General features: G+C 43.9%; 1 protein-coding gene across 1 annotated transcript in view; it reads left to right on the top strand.

Annotated features, from left to right (window-relative positions):
- The window catches only part of LOC147891533 (protein ZINC INDUCED FACILITATOR-LIKE 1-like), a 227,507-nt gene extending 210,670 nt beyond the window's left edge, over positions 1–16,837 (top strand). The window contains exons 16-17 of the mRNA XM_087387922.1: positions 15,910–15,953; positions 16,100–16,837. Of these exons, the coding sequence (XP_087244048.1) occupies positions 15,910–15,953; positions 16,100–16,266 (211 nt within the window). The 3' untranslated portion in view covers positions 16,267–16,837. The remainder of the gene's footprint in view (positions 1–15,909; positions 15,954–16,099) is intronic.
- The last annotated feature ends 5,992 nt before the right edge of the window (positions 16,838–22,829 follow it).

Genomic DNA, 22,829 nt, shown 5'->3' on the forward strand with positions numbered 1-22,829 from the left:
ACAAAATTCGAAGCCGTACATGCAGAGGCCAAGTGGAGATCTTCCAATATTCTAATTTGTCCTGAATTTTGTTTGACACCCACGACATTTGTTGCTTATTGCTGATTTTCCAGCCAATAGGATAGCCCAAATGTCTTACTATATTTTCCGGATGAATAATCTGGTCTGGCCACAGGATAGCATGCCAGTCACAATGCTTGAGAGGCAAGAGTTTTGATTTCTGAAAATTAATTTTAAGACCAGCTGCCAACCCAAAATCTGAAAGGGTATCCATCAAGAGGCGAATCTCCAATGGACTGTTCTTTGGCATGAAGAATGAATCATCTGCATAGGCCTGTGCAATGAAGGGTCGTGAACCAGAAATCTGAAGCCCCTCTAGTTGTTCAGTATCAACCATGTGATCCATATAAAGAAGCAAAGGATGTGAAGCGATGGCATAAAGCAACGCACTGAGAGGGCATCCCTGTCGAACTGAACGTTCGAGAGTCCAAGACTCAGACAAATGTTTCCCAATAAAGCATTGTGCAGTGGAATTTGAGTAAAGCCAATATATGACATTAGCTAGCTTTGGCCCAAAACCAAGTTTTAGCATGATTTGAGAGACATAATCCCACTGTACTGTATCAAATGCCTTCGCCACATCCACCTGCATGACCAACACATCTTGATCTGAATATTTTGCATATTCCATTGCGATGAGAGTGTTAGAGATATTGTCATGTATGTGCCGTCTTGGAACAAAACCATATTGCGTGGGATGAAGTCCATCATGAAGGATATCCTTTATCCGGTGTACCAACATTTTGGCAATCAGTTTGTATATGACCGGCATCAAAGTGATGGGCCTCCAGTCATCCATAGTCTCACATAGAAGTTTTTTGGGCACAAGCTTAACCAGACCATGCTTCCAAGCTGAGGGAAGATGCTGGTGCTGCCAGGCTACATTAATAAACTGCAGAATTGGACCCTTCAATTCAGGCCAAAAGGCTTCAAAAAATTCAACCGTCAGACCATCCCAGCCAGGGGATTTATGTTTACCCAAATGCTTAAGGGCTTCATCCAATTCATCATCTGAAAAGGACATTTCCAGCATTGAGGCTTTTTGCGAGGAGACAATGGGAGAAACAAGCTCAGTAAATCTGTTACGAGCCAATGCGACCTGAGGTGTAGAAGAAGATGGCTGAGAAAAAAGGAGCTGAAAATGATCCAGACATTGTTTTTCTAGTTGAGAGAGAGACTGGATCCAAAGACCATCTGATTTCCTTACCCTCATGATAGATTGGCTTTGTCTATGTGCATGTAAGTTCCGAAAAAAAGATTTAGAGGAACAGCCCTTATCTAGCATAGGTTTAACTCTGGCCCTGATCTGCCATTTGGACAGCTTGCGTTTATCATTGGCATCAATTATGGAGGAAGCAAACAATAAATGCTGCTCAGAAGCAGATAGAGATCTTTGATGACTAATCTGTACCAAATACTGCTTGTATGATTTTGCCCACTGGATATGCTGTCTGGTTTCTGCCATGTACCATCTTCCATATTCCTTAATGACATTTTGAATACAATGTATGAAAGAGGTCCAAGCAAATTCCAGATCCTCCTGAGCATGGGATAGCAATGGCCTGCAAGCCAGTCTGATCATATGCTGAAATTTTTCATGAGAAAGATATAATTGATTAACCTGTAAATTTCTGACTGAAGAGAGCTGCAAGTCATCCAGAGGCATACCAAAAGAAAGGGTGAGCCAAAGTGGAGTGTGATCAGATAATTGTTGTGAATAATCAGTCCACATCTGACATGTATATTCATCATATTGTTGAGCATGAATGAGATAATATCTATCAAGCCTGGCCCAATAATCTGTAAAAGCATTATGATGATATGTAAATCCCATAACTGAAGGGTGAGTTGCTGTCCATAAATCTGCAAATCGAAGTGATGATGTCATGTGTTCCCATTGCTGGATTTCAGAGGGCAGCATATGGGATTTATGAGTGGTATTGTCCTTCCAGTGAGGAGAATTGTTGAAATCACCACAAAGTAGAGCATTAGAGGACCAAGGATATTGCTTTATGGAGTTCCACATTTGAGCTCTGGAAGCTGAATTTTGAGAGGCATACAAAGATCCTATTTCAAAAATCTCTCCATTGATCATACATTGGATAATCATCCATCGTCCACCTAGATCATTATATGCTATCCAGGGTTGCAGATCATGTCTGGCTAAAATGCACAGCCCAGAGAATTGTTCAGATCCTGAATAAAATATATCATATCCAGAAAAAAACCCATGCTGGCCAGCAAAAAAATGCTGATTATGCTCTTGCAGACACACAACATCCGGATCAGTTGTATTTATATAATGCCAAAGAAGCCTCCATTTATTCTGGTTGCAGAGGCCTTGTATATTATAGGAAAAACATTTAAGAGAAGCACGCATGAAAATATATACAAGAGAATGATCGGTCCTCCAAAAGAACGGGAGGCCTCAAGCCTCTGCCATTGCCACAGGGTCTTGCTGACCCTCAGCATCCAATTCCCTGATAATATCATCTTCTTCACAAAGGGGAAGACCCTTCTTGACTGCATTGACCCATGCCTTTGAGATGGGGTTGCTTGAAGAGGTAGAAGATTGTCCTGGAGAAGGAGCAGAGGCATCCCAATTACGAGATTGGAGAGGTCTTTGTTTGAGAGGCACCGTCTTCTTTGCAGTCTGCCATCCCTCATGAGAAGATGAGTTATTTTTCCCTAACTTGCTCTTTCCTTTATCCTTATTTTGAGCTGAATTGGCCTGGCTCCCTGTATGAACTGAAGGCTTTGCTCCTTTAGCTTCAATCTTTTCCACATATGTCTTCTGACCTCCTTTATTAGATGGCAGAGGAATAGCAGCTGGAGGAGGTGGATGAAGGATAGAGGGACACTACGAAGCAAGATGCCCAAATTTGTGACAAGAAAAACAAGCTCCAGAAAAAATGCCCCATTTTAAAGTGAAATATTTCTTTCCCAAATTAACACCCTCAATCTCAACTGCAATAGAGGAAGGGGTCGGTCTATCAGTATCCCATAAGATGCAAAAACGATTTTTATTACCTGTGGGACGAGGGGGACAGATCACTTGTCCCAATGTCATAGCTAAATCTGGAAGCTCTGTTCTCATATAATCTGGAAAATCAACCAGTTCAACCCATATAGGGCAATGATGCTTGATGAGGTTCTGATACTCCTTATTAGGGGACCAGGGCATGATATGCACCATCTGGCGACCGAAAAATAAAGGAGACATTTCCAGCATCTTTTGTTTTGTCAAAGCATCCAAAAGATGAACTTCATAAAATCCTCGGGAGGCAAAATAGACTCCTTCTACATAGCATCCACCTAGAAGAGAATTCACCCATTGTCCCACATCATTAGCAGAGGGAATTTTGCGTGGGAAAAAGATGATAACTGCAGTTTGAGAGAGCTTCTTCAAAGGATGCACAAGAGATGGCAGCTTCATTTTGTAAGTGAGTTCCGAAGCAGGTTGAATCCATTCCCTTCTACTTTGTTGAAAATCATCATTCAGCATATCAAACACATAGGAAGCATCTTCAGAAGAAGGAGCTATGGGGGAAGAGGTTTCCCTTGATTGTCTTTTGGGTTCAGGAGAGAGGGCTCTCTTGACATAGTACTTGTTTGCTTCTGCCATGGAGGCTAAGGGATTCAACAGATATCAAACAGAGAGAATTGGACAGAGCACAAAGAAGGGCTGGGAGGCTGTACGGACACTAAACTGAAGCACTGTACGGTGGCACGAAGAAACTGACAGAACTGTACGGACAGATTGAGAGGTTGCAGGAAAGAACTGACAAACTGTACGGGACTGCTAACAGGCTGTACGGGACTGCTAACAGTGTGTATGGGAAATTTAACGACTGTACGGGAACTAGTATGGGGACAGTACGGACGTGAAAATTTGACGACTGTACGGGAAAGTACGGACGGACTGTACGGAATTTGAGAAGGATGACTGCAGGTACGAAATGTCGTGCAAGGTTGAACGGAGCCGCGATGGAAAGGTATCCTGACGCTAAAGTCGTACGGGAACCGTACGATGGCCGTACGGAGGTACGGACAAAACGGCAGGCGCCAAACTATCTCGGACGACGCTGATTAGCGAGCACTCCTCTCCGCTTCTCTCACGACACACCACACACACACCCCAAGCGCACACACACACTCAAAAACACACACACACACACACACATTTTTTTTGTGGAATCTTTGAGTCATTATGTTACAAAAAGCCCTATTCTAGAAAGGGAAAGCTATAATACATCAAGAGAAAATCTCACTGTAGGACAAATATACATAATGATCAAAGACACGAGATTGCAAGCAATCAAAAAGTGATTGCTGTAAAGAGTGTCTTAAGAAAGAGAAATTGGAAAAAACAGGATCACCAAAGACCCTATGATTGCGATCCTTCCATAGAGTTCAGAGTGCCCAGTACCGAACCCAAACAAAAAAGAAAGCAACCTCCTATCTGGGTGGATGTACAACAAAAAGCCATAAGAACTTGCCAAAAGCAATCTGAGGAAACGGAGCTCTCAAAATCTGCCAAAGGAAATCCAAGAAAGCACAAGAGGAAGGACAATGCCAAAAGAGATGAGGCACAATCTCTCTTGGAGCGAAACATCTGCGACAAATAGAGGAAGCAATATGTCGTCGTGCTAAGAGCTGTCCATGAGGAAGAACACCCAACAAAACTCTCCACAAGAAGACCTGCTGACGGAGAGAAATCTTAATATGCCAAATTTGTCTCAAACGTTTTCGCCACCATTTCATAGGACGATTAAGATGCCAAATATGATTTGCCTTTTGCGAGATAGATGGTGGAGGAAGTAGAACTTTATAAAGAGAATATGTGTAAACTGTAGAGGACCGCATGACAAGCCCATAGAAGAAAGTGTCCAGTCTTGAACACGATCTTGTAGATGGAATGGAGAAACCGGCTGAAAAGGTTGGAGCATCAAAGTAATCTTATGCCAAAGTGGACGATAATGCATTCCAAGGCCAAATTTGGTAGCGGCCAAAGGAAAAGCAAGGGGAAATCCAGCATCATCAACAACATCCTGAACCAAACGAATCCCCTTGCGACTTATAAAATACGAACGTCGAGGCTCCTGCAAAGCCAAAAGAAGGGCGAACACTCTAGACCAATGTATACTTTTAGCTCCGAAAGAGTTGCCTTGCAAGGAATCACTGCCATGCCAATCCAAGTGGGAAAGGATATGTTTCCAAACCATTAACAAATGGTAAACCAAAGGACAGCCAGGGATTTTGCCTGTCACAGAACCAAAAAGAAACTCCCACTGGGAAAGTTGCGAATGACCAATAGTTGGAGATTCAACATGCAAGAGTAAATGACGAATCATGGCAGCCCATGGTTGAGAATCTTGCAAAAACTGCAGCATGAGTTTCCCCTTATGGGCAAGAATGTGCGGATGGATATTGAGAATATTAAGACCTCCATGCATCTTTGGAGAACAAAGCTGCTGTACTGGAAGCAAACGCAAGCTTTTTTTGCCATGGCGAGAAAACCAGAAGATTTCCAGAACCTCAGACATAAAAGAGGCAAGATCAGCCTTGCTGAACATAATAAGAGGCAAGTAGAATTGAATATATGCTATCAGAATAGATTGCACAATTCGAAGACGAACATGCAAAGGCCAAGTTGCCAATTTCCAATACTCTAGCTTTTTCTTGAGAGCTGCGAGAATCCAATCCGATTGTTGATGAGGAGAAAGTGTCCAACCTAAAGGATAGCCAAGATGATGAACCAATTGAGTTGGTGGGATAATTTCTCCAGGCCATAAAAGAGGCCATTAAGATCTCCATGCATCTTTGAAGAACAAAGCTGCTGTACCTGAAGCAAATGCAAGCTTTTTTTGCCATGGCGAGAACACCAGAAGATTTCCAGAACCTCAAACATAAAAGAGGCAAGATCAGCCTTGCTGAACATAATAAGAGGCAAGTAGAATTGAATATACGCCATCAGAATAGATTGGACAATTCGAAGACGAACATGCAGAGGCCAAGTTACCAATTTCTAGTACTCCAGCTTTTTCTTGAGAGCTGCGAGAATCCAATCAGATTGTTGACGAGGAGAAAGTGTCCAACTCAAAGGATAGCCAAGATGACAAACCAATTGAGTTGGTGGGATGATTTCATAAAAGAGAGTGCCATTCATTGGAATGCAAAGGCAATTGTTTCTGAAAATTTACATGAAGCCCAACCGCTAAACCATATAAAGAAAGCGCTTGCATTAGCTCAGAACTGTATTGAGGGGAGTGAAAAAAGAATCATCTGCATAAGCTTGAGCAAGCAATGGTTTACCGCCATGAATTTCCAAACCATGTAGGTTATCCGTAGCTACGAGATGATCCATGTAATGAAGCATGGGGTGCGTGGCTATAGCATATAAGAGCGCACTAAATGGACAGCCTTCACACACTTTTGTTTTGTAATGAAATCTTATATTTCTGTGTGGGAAATCTCAAAAGAGGTAGAAACCCACCAATAAGTACAAGGAAAAAATTTACAAGTAAAGCCTCATAACAAAAGTCATGAGGTAGCCAAGTAAAAAGTTACATATCAAGCTGGAAGAGGATCAAATACAGCATCCTCCAGCTTCAAATTGTTGCTCTATAAAAACTGATGCAGTGATGAAACCACACCATCAATAAAAACAAGTAGTTTTTTGCCCTTGTGATTCTTCTTGATATAGGCTGGTACCCGAAATTTTTGAATCATCGGGTCAAAAACCTATTGTAACATGGGATGAAAAGATTCGAGTAAAAAAGGTACTTCTACATCTCGAACAGAAGAAGATTCTGGCACAGGCATCAAAGACAAAGGGTCTAAATCAACATCTGTATCCTCCGACGAAAGCGTTGCATCTGATAAAGCATGACTCAGCATTTCAGCTTCAGTATGAGGATCAATTTGAGAAAGAGCAAGGGCAGCATCTTGTATTATCCCCTCTGCAAGGGGTACATCCATATCCTGATGGGAAGGAGGCTGAAGATGCTCAACAGGAGTCATACCCTGAACTTCTTCAGCAAGAGAAAGAGTGGCCTGTGATTTTTCTACCTTCCTCCAGTAATGCTTCGGAGCAGTAAAATAAGGCTTATCCAACAAAGCAGACACATGCAAAATGACCAACCTGAGGACACCGATAATAGGCTGTAGGAAAAGAAGCAAAATGTAGCGATGCGCATCGGATCAGCAAAGCCCCAATCAAGATCCAGAGTAGATGGCACAAGTTGCATCATATCCCATAAGATACAGAGTCAAACATCACGGGTAGGCTGCAAAAATTCTGGTCTCAGAACATGGTGAGGCCTCCCCGGAAGCGCTGCAAGAGTTGGGAGATGCTGAAGAAGAGGCACAGGCAGCGCTTTGAGGGTAATCCAAACCGGGAAGTGGGTCAGAAGAGAGGCAGACGGATCAAATAGGGGATCCCTGGGCATCACATAAGCAAAAAAACCCGCTCCAGGAACACCAACTCGACTGACAAGGCTCTCTACCACATCAGTCAAAGAGCAGTGGGCATAGTAAAATTCTCTGCCTAGAAAGACAAAGGAAGAGATACAATCCAAACCACTGCAACATCAGCCCAAAGATGAAGATGAGCTGAAGATAAAACCCTACCCATAAAATAGAGGCAGGCCCGAGACCAGGAGGACAGAATCCAAGGAATGAACAAGCGGGGAACCCGATAAAAGAGCTTCTGTGACAGAGGCAGAGCACATTGGCGAAGACGATCCAGCTAGAGAGAAGAAGAAGGACCATCAGAAACATCCAGCTTTGCCGATTTGACTGAAGGCGAGGCAAACACACCACCATGCTTCCGTCGAAGAAAAACATGAGTAGTCAGAGTAGAGGCAGAAAGAGGAGAGGTTGAGGCAGAAAAAACAAAGGAAACAGGTGTTGAAGCAGCAGGAAGGGAGGAGGAAATTGACACTGAAGGCTGCAACACCGGAACGGAAGGTAGAAGAGGCGCATGGACAAATGACGGCCGTACAGCCAGTACGGTCTGTTGAAGGAGACTAGATGAAGGGCGCGACTGATCTAGACAGGGCTGAGACTGTACAAACGGACACCTGAAGGGGCCGGAGGCTGTACGGACGGTACGGATGGGGTTGGGAGGTGAACAGAGGATGACGGAATAGAAACAGAGGGGGACGGAGGGTCAGCTAGGACTGTGGGGGCTCCAGAGCTCTCCATCACACTTTACATACACACACGCACCCTCTATCCACACACTTTTTTGTGCCAAGAGCTGTCCATGAGGAAGAACACCCAACAAAACTCTCCACAAGAAAACCTGCTGATGGAGAGGAATCTTTGAATGCCACATTTGTCTCAAATGTTTCCGCCAAAGAGAAGAGACAATAATATGTGCAAACTGTAGAGGACGGCATGACAAGCCCATAGAAGAAAGTGTCCAGTCTTGAAGATGATCTTGTAGATGCAATGGAGGAACTGGCTGGAAAGGTTGGAGCATCAAAGTAATCTTATGCCAAAGTGGACGATAATGCATTCCAAGGCCAAATTTGGCAGCGGCAAAAGGAAAAGTAAGGGGAAATCCAGCATGATCAACAACATCCTGAACCAAACGAATCCCCTTGGCACTCAAAAAATACGAACGTCGAGGCTGTTGCAAAGCCAAAGGAAGGGCGAACACTCTAGACCAATGTATACTTTCAGCTCTGAAAGAGTTGCCTTGCAAGGAATCACTGCCGTGCCAATCCAAGTGGGAAAGGATATATTCCAATCCATTAACGAATGGGAAACCAAAGGACAGCCAGGGATTTTGCTTGTCACAAAACTCCCACTGGGAAAGCTGCCAATGATCAAAAGCTGGAGATTCAACATGCAAGAGTAAAATGACGAATCATGGCAGCCCATGGTTGAGAATCTTGCAAAAACTGCAGCATGAGTTTCCCCTTATGGGCAAGAATGTGCAGATGGATATTGAGAATATTAAGACCTGCATGCATCTTTGGAGAACAAAGCTGCTGTACCTGAAGCAAACACAAGCTTTTTTTGCCATGGCAAGAACACCAGAAGATTTCCAGAACCTCAGACATAAAAGAGGCAAGATCAGCCTTGCTGAACATAATAAGAGGCAAGTAGAATTGAATATACGCCATCAGAATAGATTGCACAATTCGAAGACGAACATGAAGAGGCCAAGTTGCCAATTTCCAGTACTCCAGCTTTTTCTTGAGAGCTGCGAGAATCCAATTAGATTGTTGACGAGGAGAAAGTATCCAACTCAAAGGATAGCCAAGATGACGAACCAATTGAGTTGGTGGGATGAATTCACCAGGCCATAAAAGAGAGTGCCATTCATTGGAATGCAAAGGCAATTGTTTCTGAAAATTTACATGAAGCCCAGCCGCTAAACCATATAAAGAAAGAGCTTGCATTAGCTTAGAAGGATCCTGCTCTGTATTGAGGGGAGTGAAAAAAGAATCATCTGCATAAGCTTGAGCAAGCAATGGTTTACTATCATGATTTTTCAAACCATGTAGCTTATCCGTAGCTATGAGATGATTCATACACTGAAGCATGGGGTGCGTGGCTATAGCATACAGGAGCGCACTAAATGGATGTTCAATAGTGCAGTCCATGCTTGTGGCATATATTCAGTTTTACTTGCCATTGATCATGTTCACTAAGGCAGATCTTACATCTTTCATGTCTGTCTTTATGGAAATCTTCTGGCGATCCAAACATGGCAGGAAAACGTCTTAGGCTGGTTTCGATGCATCACATTTGTTCTCCCAAGATGCATGGTGGATTGAACATCAGGGATATATTCAGGTGCATATTCTTGCCCATAGGGGGAAAATGTTGCTGCAATTTATGCAAGGTGATCAGCCTTGGGCTCTTATGATTAGGACTCTGGTCACTCATATTAGTATTTCTGCGTTTGGTCATTGGCAACTCAATCAATGGGATTTCTTTTTTGGCTGCACTCATAGCACTTTGCCTGGCTGCCCTTTTGTCTCCCGCTTGCTTCTTGACTGGAAGCATGTTCTTTCTCATCTGGAATGGAATGGATGGCAATCTTTGCTTGGGAATTCTTTGAGAGCTGAAAGCATTCACTGATCGAAAGTCTTTCAGTCTCCTTGGCTTTACAGGAACCTCGACATTCCTACTTTGTCTCGTTGAAAGGCATCACCTCGGCTGCTGATGTTATAGATGATGCTGGTTGTGCTCCCCTTTTCTCTAGCAGCGACTACATATGGATTGGGCTCTCATTATCGTCCTTTGTGGCGACAAATTACTTCTATGCTTTCGCCTTTTGTTCCACACACACACAGACACACACATTTTTCCTCTCTTGCTCTACTCACGTTTTGCTCCACGCTCACGTTCTGCTCCATCGCTCACACTTTGCTCCACACCCGTCACCATCACTCTGCTCTTCTTTGCTCGTGCCTGCCACCATCTTCTCTGCACTGGTCACGCCTGTCACCCCTGCTTTGCTCCTCTCATGCCCATCACCCTTTCTCTCTTCTTCACGCCCGTCACCCTTTCTCACTCTATCGCTCGACACGATTGCTTTTCTCAGCGCCGTCACCCTTGCTCCACCTCCTTACTTTATCGCTCCCTCTTAGAATCTCAAGATCTCTCTTCTTGATCGTCCTTCCCCTTTGCTCCATCGCTCGTCCTCTGCTCCATCGGTCACGATTTGCCTCCATCGCTCATTGCTCATGTTTTGCTGCACCTCACGCTTTGCTGTCACCCCATCGGTCACACTGCCCATCATGCTCCATGCCTTGACCCTCCACTCCCCCCGATCCGTCACGGCACATGCCGCATGCTACTAGGGGTTCTTACCCCCGCTATTTGTCCAAGGGGGTAGATCCCTTGCCCTTGCAGGCCGTGGGGACCCTTGGAGGCCCCACTGAAATACAAGGGGCACCCTAGAGCCCCCTCAGCCCATCAGCCCACCCCAACTGTGTGGGGGGGATGCTGTGGAAAAAAAAGAAAACACCTGAAAATTTGGAGTTCCAGGAAAGAGCAAGGCCTCTGCATTTCGGCTTAGCTACCCTCCTCCATCAAGTTGCAGCTCAGCCTCTTCCTTGGGCTGCTGCGAAGGCCACGTTTGGCCCCCATCTTTCTACCTACAAAGAAAGCATCAATCACATGCTCTTAGACCCCCAAAGTCGTGGTCATAAAGGAAATTGCATCATGCATGGGCATGCTGTCTGCGTGGGGAACCCCCGTACACTAATGTTAAGTGGTGGCTTGCTTTTGTGTGGCAGTGCTATCCACCTAGAGGCCACTCTGGTTGCTGCGTTTGTTCATATCGTCAAGTGTGAGTTGTCTCTGTTGTTGTTGCTTCCCTCTATCTTACGTCATGTTTCTTTTTGTGCTGGCCCGATTTTCACGATGCGACAAGCACTTGGGGCTGCCCGATTGAGCAAGGGATACACCGCGCTTGCTAGACACAAGTGTAGTGCTCACACTCTCATTTCCAAGACTCATGGACCGAGTCTCTTCTCTTTGACTGATGTATGGCAGCCCTTACCGGGGGCCAGAGCTATCAAGCTAGATTGGGCTCGAGTGGGGAGACTTCATGTTCTCTTGCTTTTACGGATGATCTGCAGTAAGCCTTGAGTCCCACATTAGATAGTTCTGGATGAGTTTGGAGCATTCGCACTATAGCTTGACCCAGCATTTCAGGTTATCTACCATGTTAGGGAGTACGGATCTAGTACTATAGGGTGACGCAGGCTACCGTGGTTGGCCCTATCCTCATCCGTGGCTTTGGCGGCTGAGGTGACCAGAGGCGTTGGTATGCACATATATGCAAACGGTTTGAGAGTTTAGGGCTCCACATAAACATATCACCCCCCTTTCAGTACAGCATTAGGACCCCCTCCATTCCACTCACATATCATGAGGTGAATCAGGTTATCCAGGAGGATCTCTTATAGCTACACACATTTCGAACTTGGTTGGCACCTAGCGAGCTTCTCGTGAAGCTCAGCTTCTACAGAGACCACTATTTACAGCTTTCGATGGAGGGCTTCATTTATCCATCAGTGGTAATACTGTACGAACCGTGCTTATCAGAGGTACTCATTGATTCTCTTTCTCAGTGTCGATCATGCCTTATGAGGAGACACATGCATCCATTTCCTCCACTCCTTGAGGATATCAAGCGTACAGTTTTGTGTTTCATCACACCAACTTTGCTAGATCGTGTCGGAGGAGCACTTCTTTCATATGTCCTTTATACTACGAGATCCTAGGTCACTATCATTGTCTCTTCAAGGTTCGTTTCGGATGCCTATCTAGTTTTTTTCCTATCCCAGAGCAGAGGCGCTTGGCGACCTTCAAGAGGCCACCCGACATAGGGAGCATTTGCTTAGGACACATAGGTGATATCACGGTGTATAGCCAAACTCCACTTAGAGCACGATCACTGAGTTTTTCCAACTAGACATCATGGATCAGCAGGGCCGAGGGAGATGGCGGATCTGAGGACTAGAGCGAGGGACACGGTAGACTGCCAGCGGATTGAGGCATAGATCATACTAGGAGACCTTCCTTCGATGCTCACCAGATCAAGGCCACAGCTAATGGGAGTGATGGTGGCACCATTCCACGCAGTGCCATAGCCAGGATACTACAACGGACCACACAGATAGCTGTCAGTGTTCTATCACAAGCTTTTTGCCACTACCATCACATACTTCATCGACCCCCTTTTAGGCTTTACCTCCTTGCTAGCTTCCAGATGATCATTACAGTGTTGCCAGGAGCTCAAAGATTTCTCTTTGTATATTGGTATCTTTGTGATTATGGCTATTTTGTATCTATCATGGGTGTTGATGCTTGCTTAGAGACTCCATGCTTTCAGCTCATTGTACCAGTTTCTTTCTGTCTCTTTACCCTTTGGTCTTTCGAAGGCTTTATTACACTTTCTTTGTTTCTTCCTTTCTCAATAAACACAACCATAAGAAAGTATTTCGTTTGGTAAGAAGGGGTCCAAAAATTGTGGAAGAACAGAGTGATGAGATCTTTCTGAATAAGACTAATGCCATTCAAGCTCCTTCTCAACCAAATAGTGTCATAGGCTGCATTAGTCTAAGTCTTATGTTCTTTCTGTGGAGGATAAAGGAATAGTGCTTTGTTTTACGACTCCACAATATCATGTCAAATTCAATGTTGAAGCAATATCCAAAAGTAGATCTTGTTTCATCATGCATCTTGCCCAAAGCAAGATCAGTAAACCCCTAACAGTTTTAGATCATTGCTTCTATTATATTCAATCCTATGGGTTAGTGTTCCCTTAACATACTTAAGAATCCTCTTGGTCTCCTTCCAATGGCTTTTAAAATTATCTATGGTTGTCGCTATAGACCCACAATGCAAGGCTTGATTGTTCAAACCATCCGGAGACGTGATCATACGCAGTGTAGCCTCATGTGTGATATCAATTCTTTTGGATTGGTTCTCCCTTCTTTTGGTGGGCTAATTCCGTTATTGATTGATGACCAAAGATCTTTTAAAGTAGCCAAGGATCAGGTATTTCACACATGGACAAAAGCACATTGAGGTGCAGTATCATTTTATATGTGAAAATTCTGAGCAAGAAATTGAGCTTGTCTATTGTCTGATATAAGATCACGTGGTGGGTATTCTAACCAAACCTCTTGCTAGGATTAAGGAAGAGAAGGTTTTCAACTTCATGGGTGTGAAGTCTATTCCATTGTTCATCAAGGCGATTGTTGAAAAAGTGATGAATGATGGAGTTAGTTCATTCAATTACTACTGGGATAATTTTGGAGTTAGGATAAATTAAAGTTCAAAAGAGTAGTAGGTAGACCCTAGAACCAGAGCTAGACCCTAGGTCCAGGGTCTACCTAATTAAAGGTCAAAACAGTGGTAGTAGACCCTAGGTCCTAGGGTAGCCCATTTATGATGTTATGTCATCAACATGTGTCAGATATTTTTAAGGGGCCACATAATGTGGCAAGTGCCCACATACATCAATCATGGATGAAGGGGATTGGTGCCACATGGCACCAATACATTGGTCTATCTCATGTGACTTTGCCACGTGTCTCACATGCATTGCAGTCACCAATCAGATGTAAGTATTGCATCTACTGCATGTGTTTGATGCATTCTGATTGGATACAGTATGTCATTGTGCCACATAGGATGGGGCAAACGCATTGGCTTTTGTGAGAAGCCGCCAGGAGGCTCTCCCTCTCAACTTCTCACCTCCTAAGTTAGGGTTAGTTATATGATAGATTCTTTGTTAATTTTGCAGTTCAATGCTGCATCTCAGTTTTGCTGCATCCATTGTAGCAGCGTTGGCATTCAGGCACTGCAGTCTAGCGGGCCTCCTGTGTTTTCCTTGAAAAATACGATGACGGTAAGGGCAGATGAATGACGTGCACAATCCTGGACACCTAATGGAGGGCAACCATTCTTTCAAAGAGCAAGGTCTTCCTAAGACTAATGACCAGCTATATCCTACTTCATACTCGTTTTGAGCTGCTGCAAACACTCATTAGACTTAACCAGGATTCCCATCCATTAACCCTGCCAGACTTGAAGAACAACCACAGCATTTCTTTCCAACCAAACATTCCATGGCAGTTAACTCTAAAAGGCATTTCAAATGCCTGCGAATCTATTCGAGGCTCTCCCAGCGAAATATCAACATAGGAAAAAGCGAAATTCCCAACCTAGATTCTGGACTTATCCGAAGCATAGCCTGACATAGGCCAGTTAATAAACAATAGATGAATGTCTTCCCTAGCATATAGGCATCTTTTACAAATTCCTGGACTGTGCCCTAAGGCTGTATCTCTGACAGTCCAAGTTGCTTAATGAATGATAATTCAAAAAGATTTTGTTTGGGATATCTCTATTCCAAATCTTTTAGAGGAGGCAAGAGTCTTGCGTGCTTTCTCTTATTCAGAACTTCCACCACATCTTGCCTTTCAATTTACCCACAGGCACATGTACGAGTTTACACTGAGTGCTTCACATAAGTCTTTTAAGAAGAAAGGCTGACACCCTCCGATTCTTGACAGAAATCTTTATTCCTGTCAAGTATATAGATATCCTTGTTCCACAAATCCTTTCAAGGACGGATTGCCTTCTTGTTAAGAGGTAAAGAACCCTTAACTTCAGCACCCCTCGTCTGTGTGCCTGTCCCTACCTTTTAATGTTTTAAAAGATGTTTAAGGCTTGGAAATGTTTATGTAGCTCTAGGCATGCCCATGTAACTTCATATATTTTATGACATGTTCTTATACTTCCCTCCAAGTGAACTGTACTTTTCTTAGGTTTGAGGGGGTTTCTGTCAGAAGTGCAAATGTCATATGGGACTCCCCAAATATTGTTTTTGCGGTGGTAGCTTATTATTTTTTGATTTGGACCAAAAGATTACTGTTTGCACCTAGGTGTTCGAAAGCCCAAAATTTCCTCCTGGCTGGTAAGATTTTGCATCAAAATGAAAGGCAATCGTTTTTAAAATAAATAATAAACATTTGCTGTTATGTCTGAAATGATAATGTTTTAAGAAAAAGGTTCTGGATGCACAACTAGAAGTGGTTGCCAAAAGAGGCACAATGGAACAAAAATTCAAAAGTAAACCAACTAGGTGGTTTGTTATTTCACGTTCACCAAACTCAGACAGTTTAGCCATAATCCCACACCATGAGGACCCTAGTGCTCTGTGTCTGAATATTTGCCATCTAATTTAACTAAACAGCTGTTGGTCCTCTAGCAGCTTTCAAGATTACGTACATATCTGATATACTGTTTGTTATAGTCTATAGAGATGCAGGCAACATTACAATTCTGAATTTTGCAATGCAGGTTTTCCTGGGCTCAAGAGCGAATTGATGCTTCATTTCTACCAGGTTTGTTATTTAGAGCAATAGCTACTTGGGTGCTTGCAGAAGGTTGGTTGTAAGTGAAGTGCCTTGAAATTCAAGCTTTTACTCAAACAGAAATCTAGCTTTTGAACAAACATCTGGCCTTGACATCTGTAGCCCTTGTTTTACAGGCATGTGGAGTGTGTATGTTATTCTGGATGCTGTCTGCGTTATATCAGTCATTGCTACCTTTGAACCAATACTGCCACAGTCTGTTAACAAACCTTTACCTGAAGGGAAAGCAAGTAGTCAAGATTATGAGAAATTGGAGCGTGCTGCTTCTTTCACTTTTGAATAAACCACATCAGTGTCTCCATGTGATCATTTATATTTATTAATTCAATGGGTTTTACTGTGGTTTAAAAATATCATTTGATATAACAGAAGGGATTCACCTTGATTATTTTTCGAATCAGTTACTATTCTTTTGTATGCTGCCTATTCACTCAATGGTCCTGTGAGACAGAAGATGGGGCAGAGGAAGAATTAAAGATGCGTCAACGAACATGCTGTCCAGTAGTGTCTAGGATTTCTACATTCCAGAAGGTGGCTTCTTAATCTGGATCCTTTTCAGATGAAATTTTTTAAAGAAGCGAAAATGTAGGTGTAGAAAGTTATTCAGCACTCCCTACCTCCTGGGTTGTAACTTTCTGAGGGGAAAACTTACAAGAAGTAAGTTTGTTGCTACTGGAAACATTTGGAAGTGAGTACAAGCTCTTTAATATGGCTATTTTCATGCCAGTTTTGCACGAAGGATTGAATCTTACACTACAATTTTGAGTTCAGATTGGAATTGGATATCATGTGATAAGCTACATACGCAATAGAGCTGTTCATATCCCCCTTCTTTGACAATGCTTGTTTGAATGAGAGGATCTCCACATTTGGGTTTTGATGTGAGATGCAATTGTACACAACAGCGAACACAATCATAAACTTGAGAATAAGAGAAAGAAAGAATGGAAAGTTTATTGAAAGCCTTTGAAAGAGTGAAGGGTCTATGAGACTAAAAGAACCTGATACAATGAGTGAAAGGTGTGAGCCTCTAAACGGGCATCAACACCCGTGATGAATAAGAGAAAGAAAGAAAGAAAGAAAGAAATTTTATTAAAGGTCCACGGAAGGCCATACATGGCCTATGGGACACAAAATCATCCAAAAGGAAAATACATCATCAACGATGCGCCAACTAGGTGGCCTCATCGTAATGCAGCTAAGATGCCAAAAATGGCTACAAAAATCCTAGATACAAAATGAAATGAAATAGAGTACCAAAAATGCCTAGATACAAAATGTAAAATGTAAAATATGAAATATGAGGAACATCGTCTTCCCTAAGGGTTCTGTGATCCAAAGAAATGATGGAAGTCATGGCCATCGACCATGCCTCCTGCCATGAGTGTGAAGATCTGGGCAAGTGTCAAGTGGGCTGCTGGCGGTGCCAAGTCTCCATGGAGCAATCTCCTCCGAAAATCTGCCATCATCCTCCGTCGTCTAGAAATAAAGCGACGGGTACGGCCTCTGTGTAAGATCATCCTGCGGTGCTGCCGGATCATGTCATATGTACATCCTCGGGGTGGAACCATCGGTGCTCTCTGGCAAGATGGGCTATCTCTGTGCTCATGGTCCTGCGCCTCGTCTTGCTCCTCACGGGCCTCATGGAGAGAGAGAGAGAGAGAGAGAGAGAGAGAGAGAGAGAGAGGTCCTGGGGAGGCCTCATGGGCCTATGGGACAAAGTGCAAAATGTCAGAATGACTCACAACATCTGGATAGACCAGAGAGCCGGGCAGTGCACAGGGCAGCTCAGCTCGAAATTATTATGTCATAACTACATTCCAAATACTACTCTGAAATCGATCTGAATAACATCAGTTTAAGACTGAGCTTTGGTTCTAGGTTTGAAGTCTTGAATGAGTGCTTGCCTATCTCGATAAACTGCCCTTTTGCCCTCTTTGCGTGCTTCCTTCACTTAAAATTCATGTGAGATGATATGATACGATTCTATTTAAATCCATGCGAGACTCTTTAGGATCGATGGAAGTGGCAATCACTATTGACTAATATGATCCCTTAACATCTAGCGAAGGTAAATATTACAAAACTTGCTATGTAGTGAGTACTTGTTGAGCTAGCTTTTGTGCTAGCCCTCGTACCTTGTTGCGATGTTCCAAAACTTCTTTTAAGTACCTCCCTAGGTTTTGAGCTGGCTGCTCTAGTAGATTTTTCAAGTTATTTCTGCTGTCCCCATAACCTTCTCTGATTTGTGTGTAGGAGTACATGCTTCTCATCTTCTACCTCCCCTGTGGGGCAGATTTCACCATTCCTTTCTTCTCTTGGGACTCTGGGCTTGCCCACCTGCTCTTCTCCACCTCTAGCTCATGTGAATTGGTTTTTATTTTGTAGATTAGATGCCTTATTAAATATTAATGTCTCTTCCCTGATATATTTTTGCATCCCATAGCTGTCCCATTGAGTTAATTTCTTGCTCATAGAACTGCATTTTTGTCCCCGGGTTTCGCTATACTTTCTGCAGCATTTTCTGTGTCACTATTTCCTGATTTCACATGCATCTTGTTGTCTATCAGCAGCTGTTATACCCCATGATTCCATCCACTTCATCGCCTCCCTATGCCATCCGGTTTTGTGTAGCTTCCAGTGCCTTGTGTCGTATCCTACATCTATAAAGGGGGAGAAAAAAAGAAAGAAATATATATTTATGTCTACAAGAGGCCTCGCGGGCCTATGAGACAGTGTGAATCCAAGAAGTACCTCATACAAGCCACTGAGGGCTGAAGCAAAGGGTTCACTAAGACCCTTGCTGAGAACTGAAAGCTGAAAAACAAAAAGCAAAAGCTAAAACGCTAACATGCTCAGCTAGTGAACAAAATACTAGAGTAGCAAAGTAACAAAAGCGTGTCAGGCGCTCAGGGCTAGCACTCCTAGTACATGCTCAGGTTCCATATATCCAGGTAACTTGGTGGCACTTTGATGAGATGTGAGAAGCTCTCGTATCTCTGTCTGTCGAGTTGTCTCGCGACGTGGGAGAGGGCGTGGTCTCCTCGATTTTGGATCCCGTGGGCTACGTCAAGGGTGATGCCTCGTCTCTGGCGGTCGCCTTTGAGAAGGGATGAGATAGACCGGACCTCGATCGTGCGTACTCTGGGCTCTCTCCGTGTCGCACGTGGAGAGTGTCTCCCTCGTTTGGCCACATCGTGGTGGGCACTCCTACCGCTGATCCATGATGCTGTCATCTCATCAAGCTCCTCTCCCTTAGCTACGTTGGCAGTTGACTCAGATGCATAAAAGTATGTGATCTATCGATGGTGACCTGTGGCATCAGCCCATGCTGCTCTCTAGCGCGTCACATCAGTGTCTCTGTCGGCGCATCTCAAGTAGGTAGAGCCCAACACAGACCTGATCGTGAAAATGTATCAGCCGTGTGAGTGGGCCAAAGCCATGTCCCTCTTGAAAGAGGCAATGATATCTTCCTCTGATCTCATAGTAGCATAGTTACCAGCCGAAACAGAAACGGAAGAAACGGAGTTTCCGGGCCCCGCCAAAATGGAAACGGAAGAAACGGCAATATGATACAATTTATGTATAAAAATTTATTTTTTATACATAATATAATTATCAATAGAGTGCAAATCATACATAATGCAATTATCTATACTTGAAGCTTCAGCCTTCAAGCATCAATGCATCATTCATGCCTCTATGATTCTAAATTCTTGAATGATGCTTCAATAATCTGAAATCAACATGTATCATGAGTCATGACTAACAAGTTTGGCATTACAAGAATCTGAAATTTAGAAGTTTGAAGTACTTTAAACTTAGCACACATTGCACAAGTTGAAACTTGAAACTTGAAAGTATCCAATGTCCAGACTCCATAGATGATCATGATTCATGATCCACAAATTTCATGATCATGACTCATGAGTCATGCAAGACTCAAAATAAAAGCACCCATGGATGATATAAAAAAGAGCAGCAGGACTACTGATCATCTGCATCATCCATGGACTCCTCGTCATCGTCATCCTCTGCGTCCTCAAATAAGCTTGAGGCATCTGTGTCACTGTCTGAAGAAGAATCATCAACATCAGGATCGGGACCATCGGGTGCAACTGAAGTACTAGCACCATCTCCAGATGGTTGAGTGTATGATCGTGTGTGGTGTGCTGATGCTGACAGCTCCTCATACAACATGGTGTATATGTCCAGCTCCTCCCGTGGGATATCTGGTATGGCCATCATCTTCTCCACGTCCACCTTGTCTACATTCACTTGGCGAGGTTCGGGGCAACCGGCGGCGAACTCAAGGAGACGGAGGTTGCAATGACAAAACACCAACCGCTCCAATTAAGCCATGCTCAATCTGTTCCTCTTCTTTGTGTGAAAGAGGGCCCAAGTGCTCCAGTTCCTCTCACAAGGACCGGAACTGCAGTCGTGTGAGAGAACACGTATAGCAAGGCGTTTCTGCCATAAGCCAATTAAGCAGAGATAAGTATCAGGAACTTGATAACTTTAAACATATTTGTAGTAGATAAAACTTCAAATTACTTAACGACTGAGCTCTAACTAGCGGCGTTGGAACTTGTCTCTTAGACTCTTACCAAAGTAGGAGTACAGTTGCCATATTTCTCCCACCAGGAGACAGGTTGCAACTGTGTCTCTCGGAGCCTAGCCGTAGGTCGACCAAAGGAGAGGCTGTGATTGCGGAACAATAGAAGTTCATCCTCCATTCTTCGCTGCATCTCCAAGTCACCACCCGTCCAATTTTGTAGATATTGTTGCATCCCCTCCTCCAACTCGTCATTCTCATATTGCTCTTGACTGTGCCAGAGCGGATGCAATACATGTGCCACCACATGGATTGGGCGGTGGAACCAATTCCACCGCTTATTCCATATAGCACGGATGGACTCAACCCTAAATCATGCCACAATAAATTAGAATGCATTATGCATGCAAAATTCATAGACTATAGATAATAGTACATACATAATACATATCTGAAAATTCCAGGCTTCATGATAACAAATTGCAATTTAGTAACTGCAATAATTATACATATTACAAAAGTAAAAAGTCTTACTTATGAAGCGATAGGGAAGTGTTTCTATTGAGGGCCTCTCCAATCTTGTCCATAAACTCGTACAAGAGCCCTAATGTGCTTCCCTCCATGTCCATGATGCGAAGCACCGTGTAGATAGGATTAATCGATTTGATTAATGCCTCCGCGTGATTCCACCAAGACTCATCCATGATCATGCGAATAAATTTGATAGACTTTGCTTGGCCTCTATCATCCCAATCTCCCCACTCCCGAGACACAACCATGCGCAACAAGCCTTGGCGCACTCGCACAAGCCTCTCCACCACTATGAACATGTAAGCAAACCTTGTGGCTGGAGGTTTCAATAGCTCAAGGTCACTGTAAGCCCGATAGATGCTGAGGACTTTGGGTCTCTTCGTGACAAACTTCACGATACTGCGGGCTGTGGAGAAGATGGCATCAATCCAAGGTATCTTCCCTAGGTCCTCGATCAAAAGATCAAGGCAATGTGAGGCACAGGGTGTCCACACAATCTTAGGGAACTCATCTTCTAACATGGCACCCATTGACACACAATTGCTGCCATTATCTATCACCACCTGCACCACATGCTCAACACCTATCTCCATAATGGCTGCCCGTAAATGCTCCCAAATATACAACCCTGTAATCACTGTACCTGTAGTGGAAGCGTCTATGGCTCTCAAGAACATGGTTCCCTTGCAAGAAGACACTAAAATATTGTACACATTCCTCTTGCGTGCATCTGACCATCCATCGCATAAGAGTGTGCATCTATATTTTTTCCAAGTCTCTTTCAAGGGCTTCATTTGGTCTTCCACACATTCCCTCTCTTTTCTTAGCTCTCTTTTCCGCAAGGCCTCATATGTAGGCCCTTCCCATTCATACCCAATGCGGCTTACGGCTCTCATGGCCTTCCTTCATCGTGTAGTCTTCGCCACATGAAAGGGTATTGCACACTGCATGAAGAGCTTTGTGAGCTCACTAGTGGCCTTCTTCACTGCTTGCTTTTGCAAGCGTGCTTGAATGCTAAACCTTTGCAGTGATCCTCTTTTTCCCGCACTAGCATCCACACTAATTGATCCATGTGGCAAGGGTGTTCTTGTAGCACTAGGACCCGCGCTCGATGTAGTTGATGCCCCTCTACTTCTCTTTGCAGAACCCAATGTGTTGGCATCATCCAATGGCTCAGTGTCAGCAGCCTCTTCTTCATCTTGCAGCCCTTGTCCTCCACTTTTTGCAACCAAGGCTGCCATACGCACACACTTCCATTCTGTTAGGCCACCTTTCACTGGAGTAGGCACGAACTCACAAGGTCCTACATCCTTGCTGGGAACACCTGCTAGATGGTCTTTCACCCGTGTGACAGACCCCGTTTTGCTTATGCCGCAATAGTTGCATCTCCACTTCTTGGAGCCACCGCCTCCTTTATAACTATCCAAGAGGGAGACATGGACCCAATAAGCATCTCTCGGCATTGAGAAGGATGGAGAGGTGAGAAGGAGGATGGAGAGGTCACAAGTGAGAAAGGATGGAGAGGTAGAAGGAGGATGGAGAGCTCGGAGTTAAAAGAGGATGGAGAGGTGGAAGGAGCCTGGAGGATCAGAGGTAGAAGTGAAGGAGGATGGAGAGGTTACAGGTAAGATTAAAGAGAGGATGGAGAGAAGAAGGATGGAGGGATGGAGAGCAGGCTGCCAAGCTGTAGTTTGCAGGATGGAGAAGATGCAGCAAAGGATGAAGAGGATGGAGAGAGAAGGATGGAGGTCCGAGGAAAA

This window comes from Dipteris shenzhenensis, chromosome 17 (genome assembly GCF_047967505.1).
Source record: "Dipteris shenzhenensis isolate YYH24624 ecotype China chromosome 17, Dip_SZ_1.0, whole genome shotgun sequence".
NCBI classification, from domain to species: domain Eukaryota; kingdom Viridiplantae; phylum Streptophyta; class Polypodiopsida; order Gleicheniales; family Dipteridaceae; genus Dipteris; species Dipteris shenzhenensis.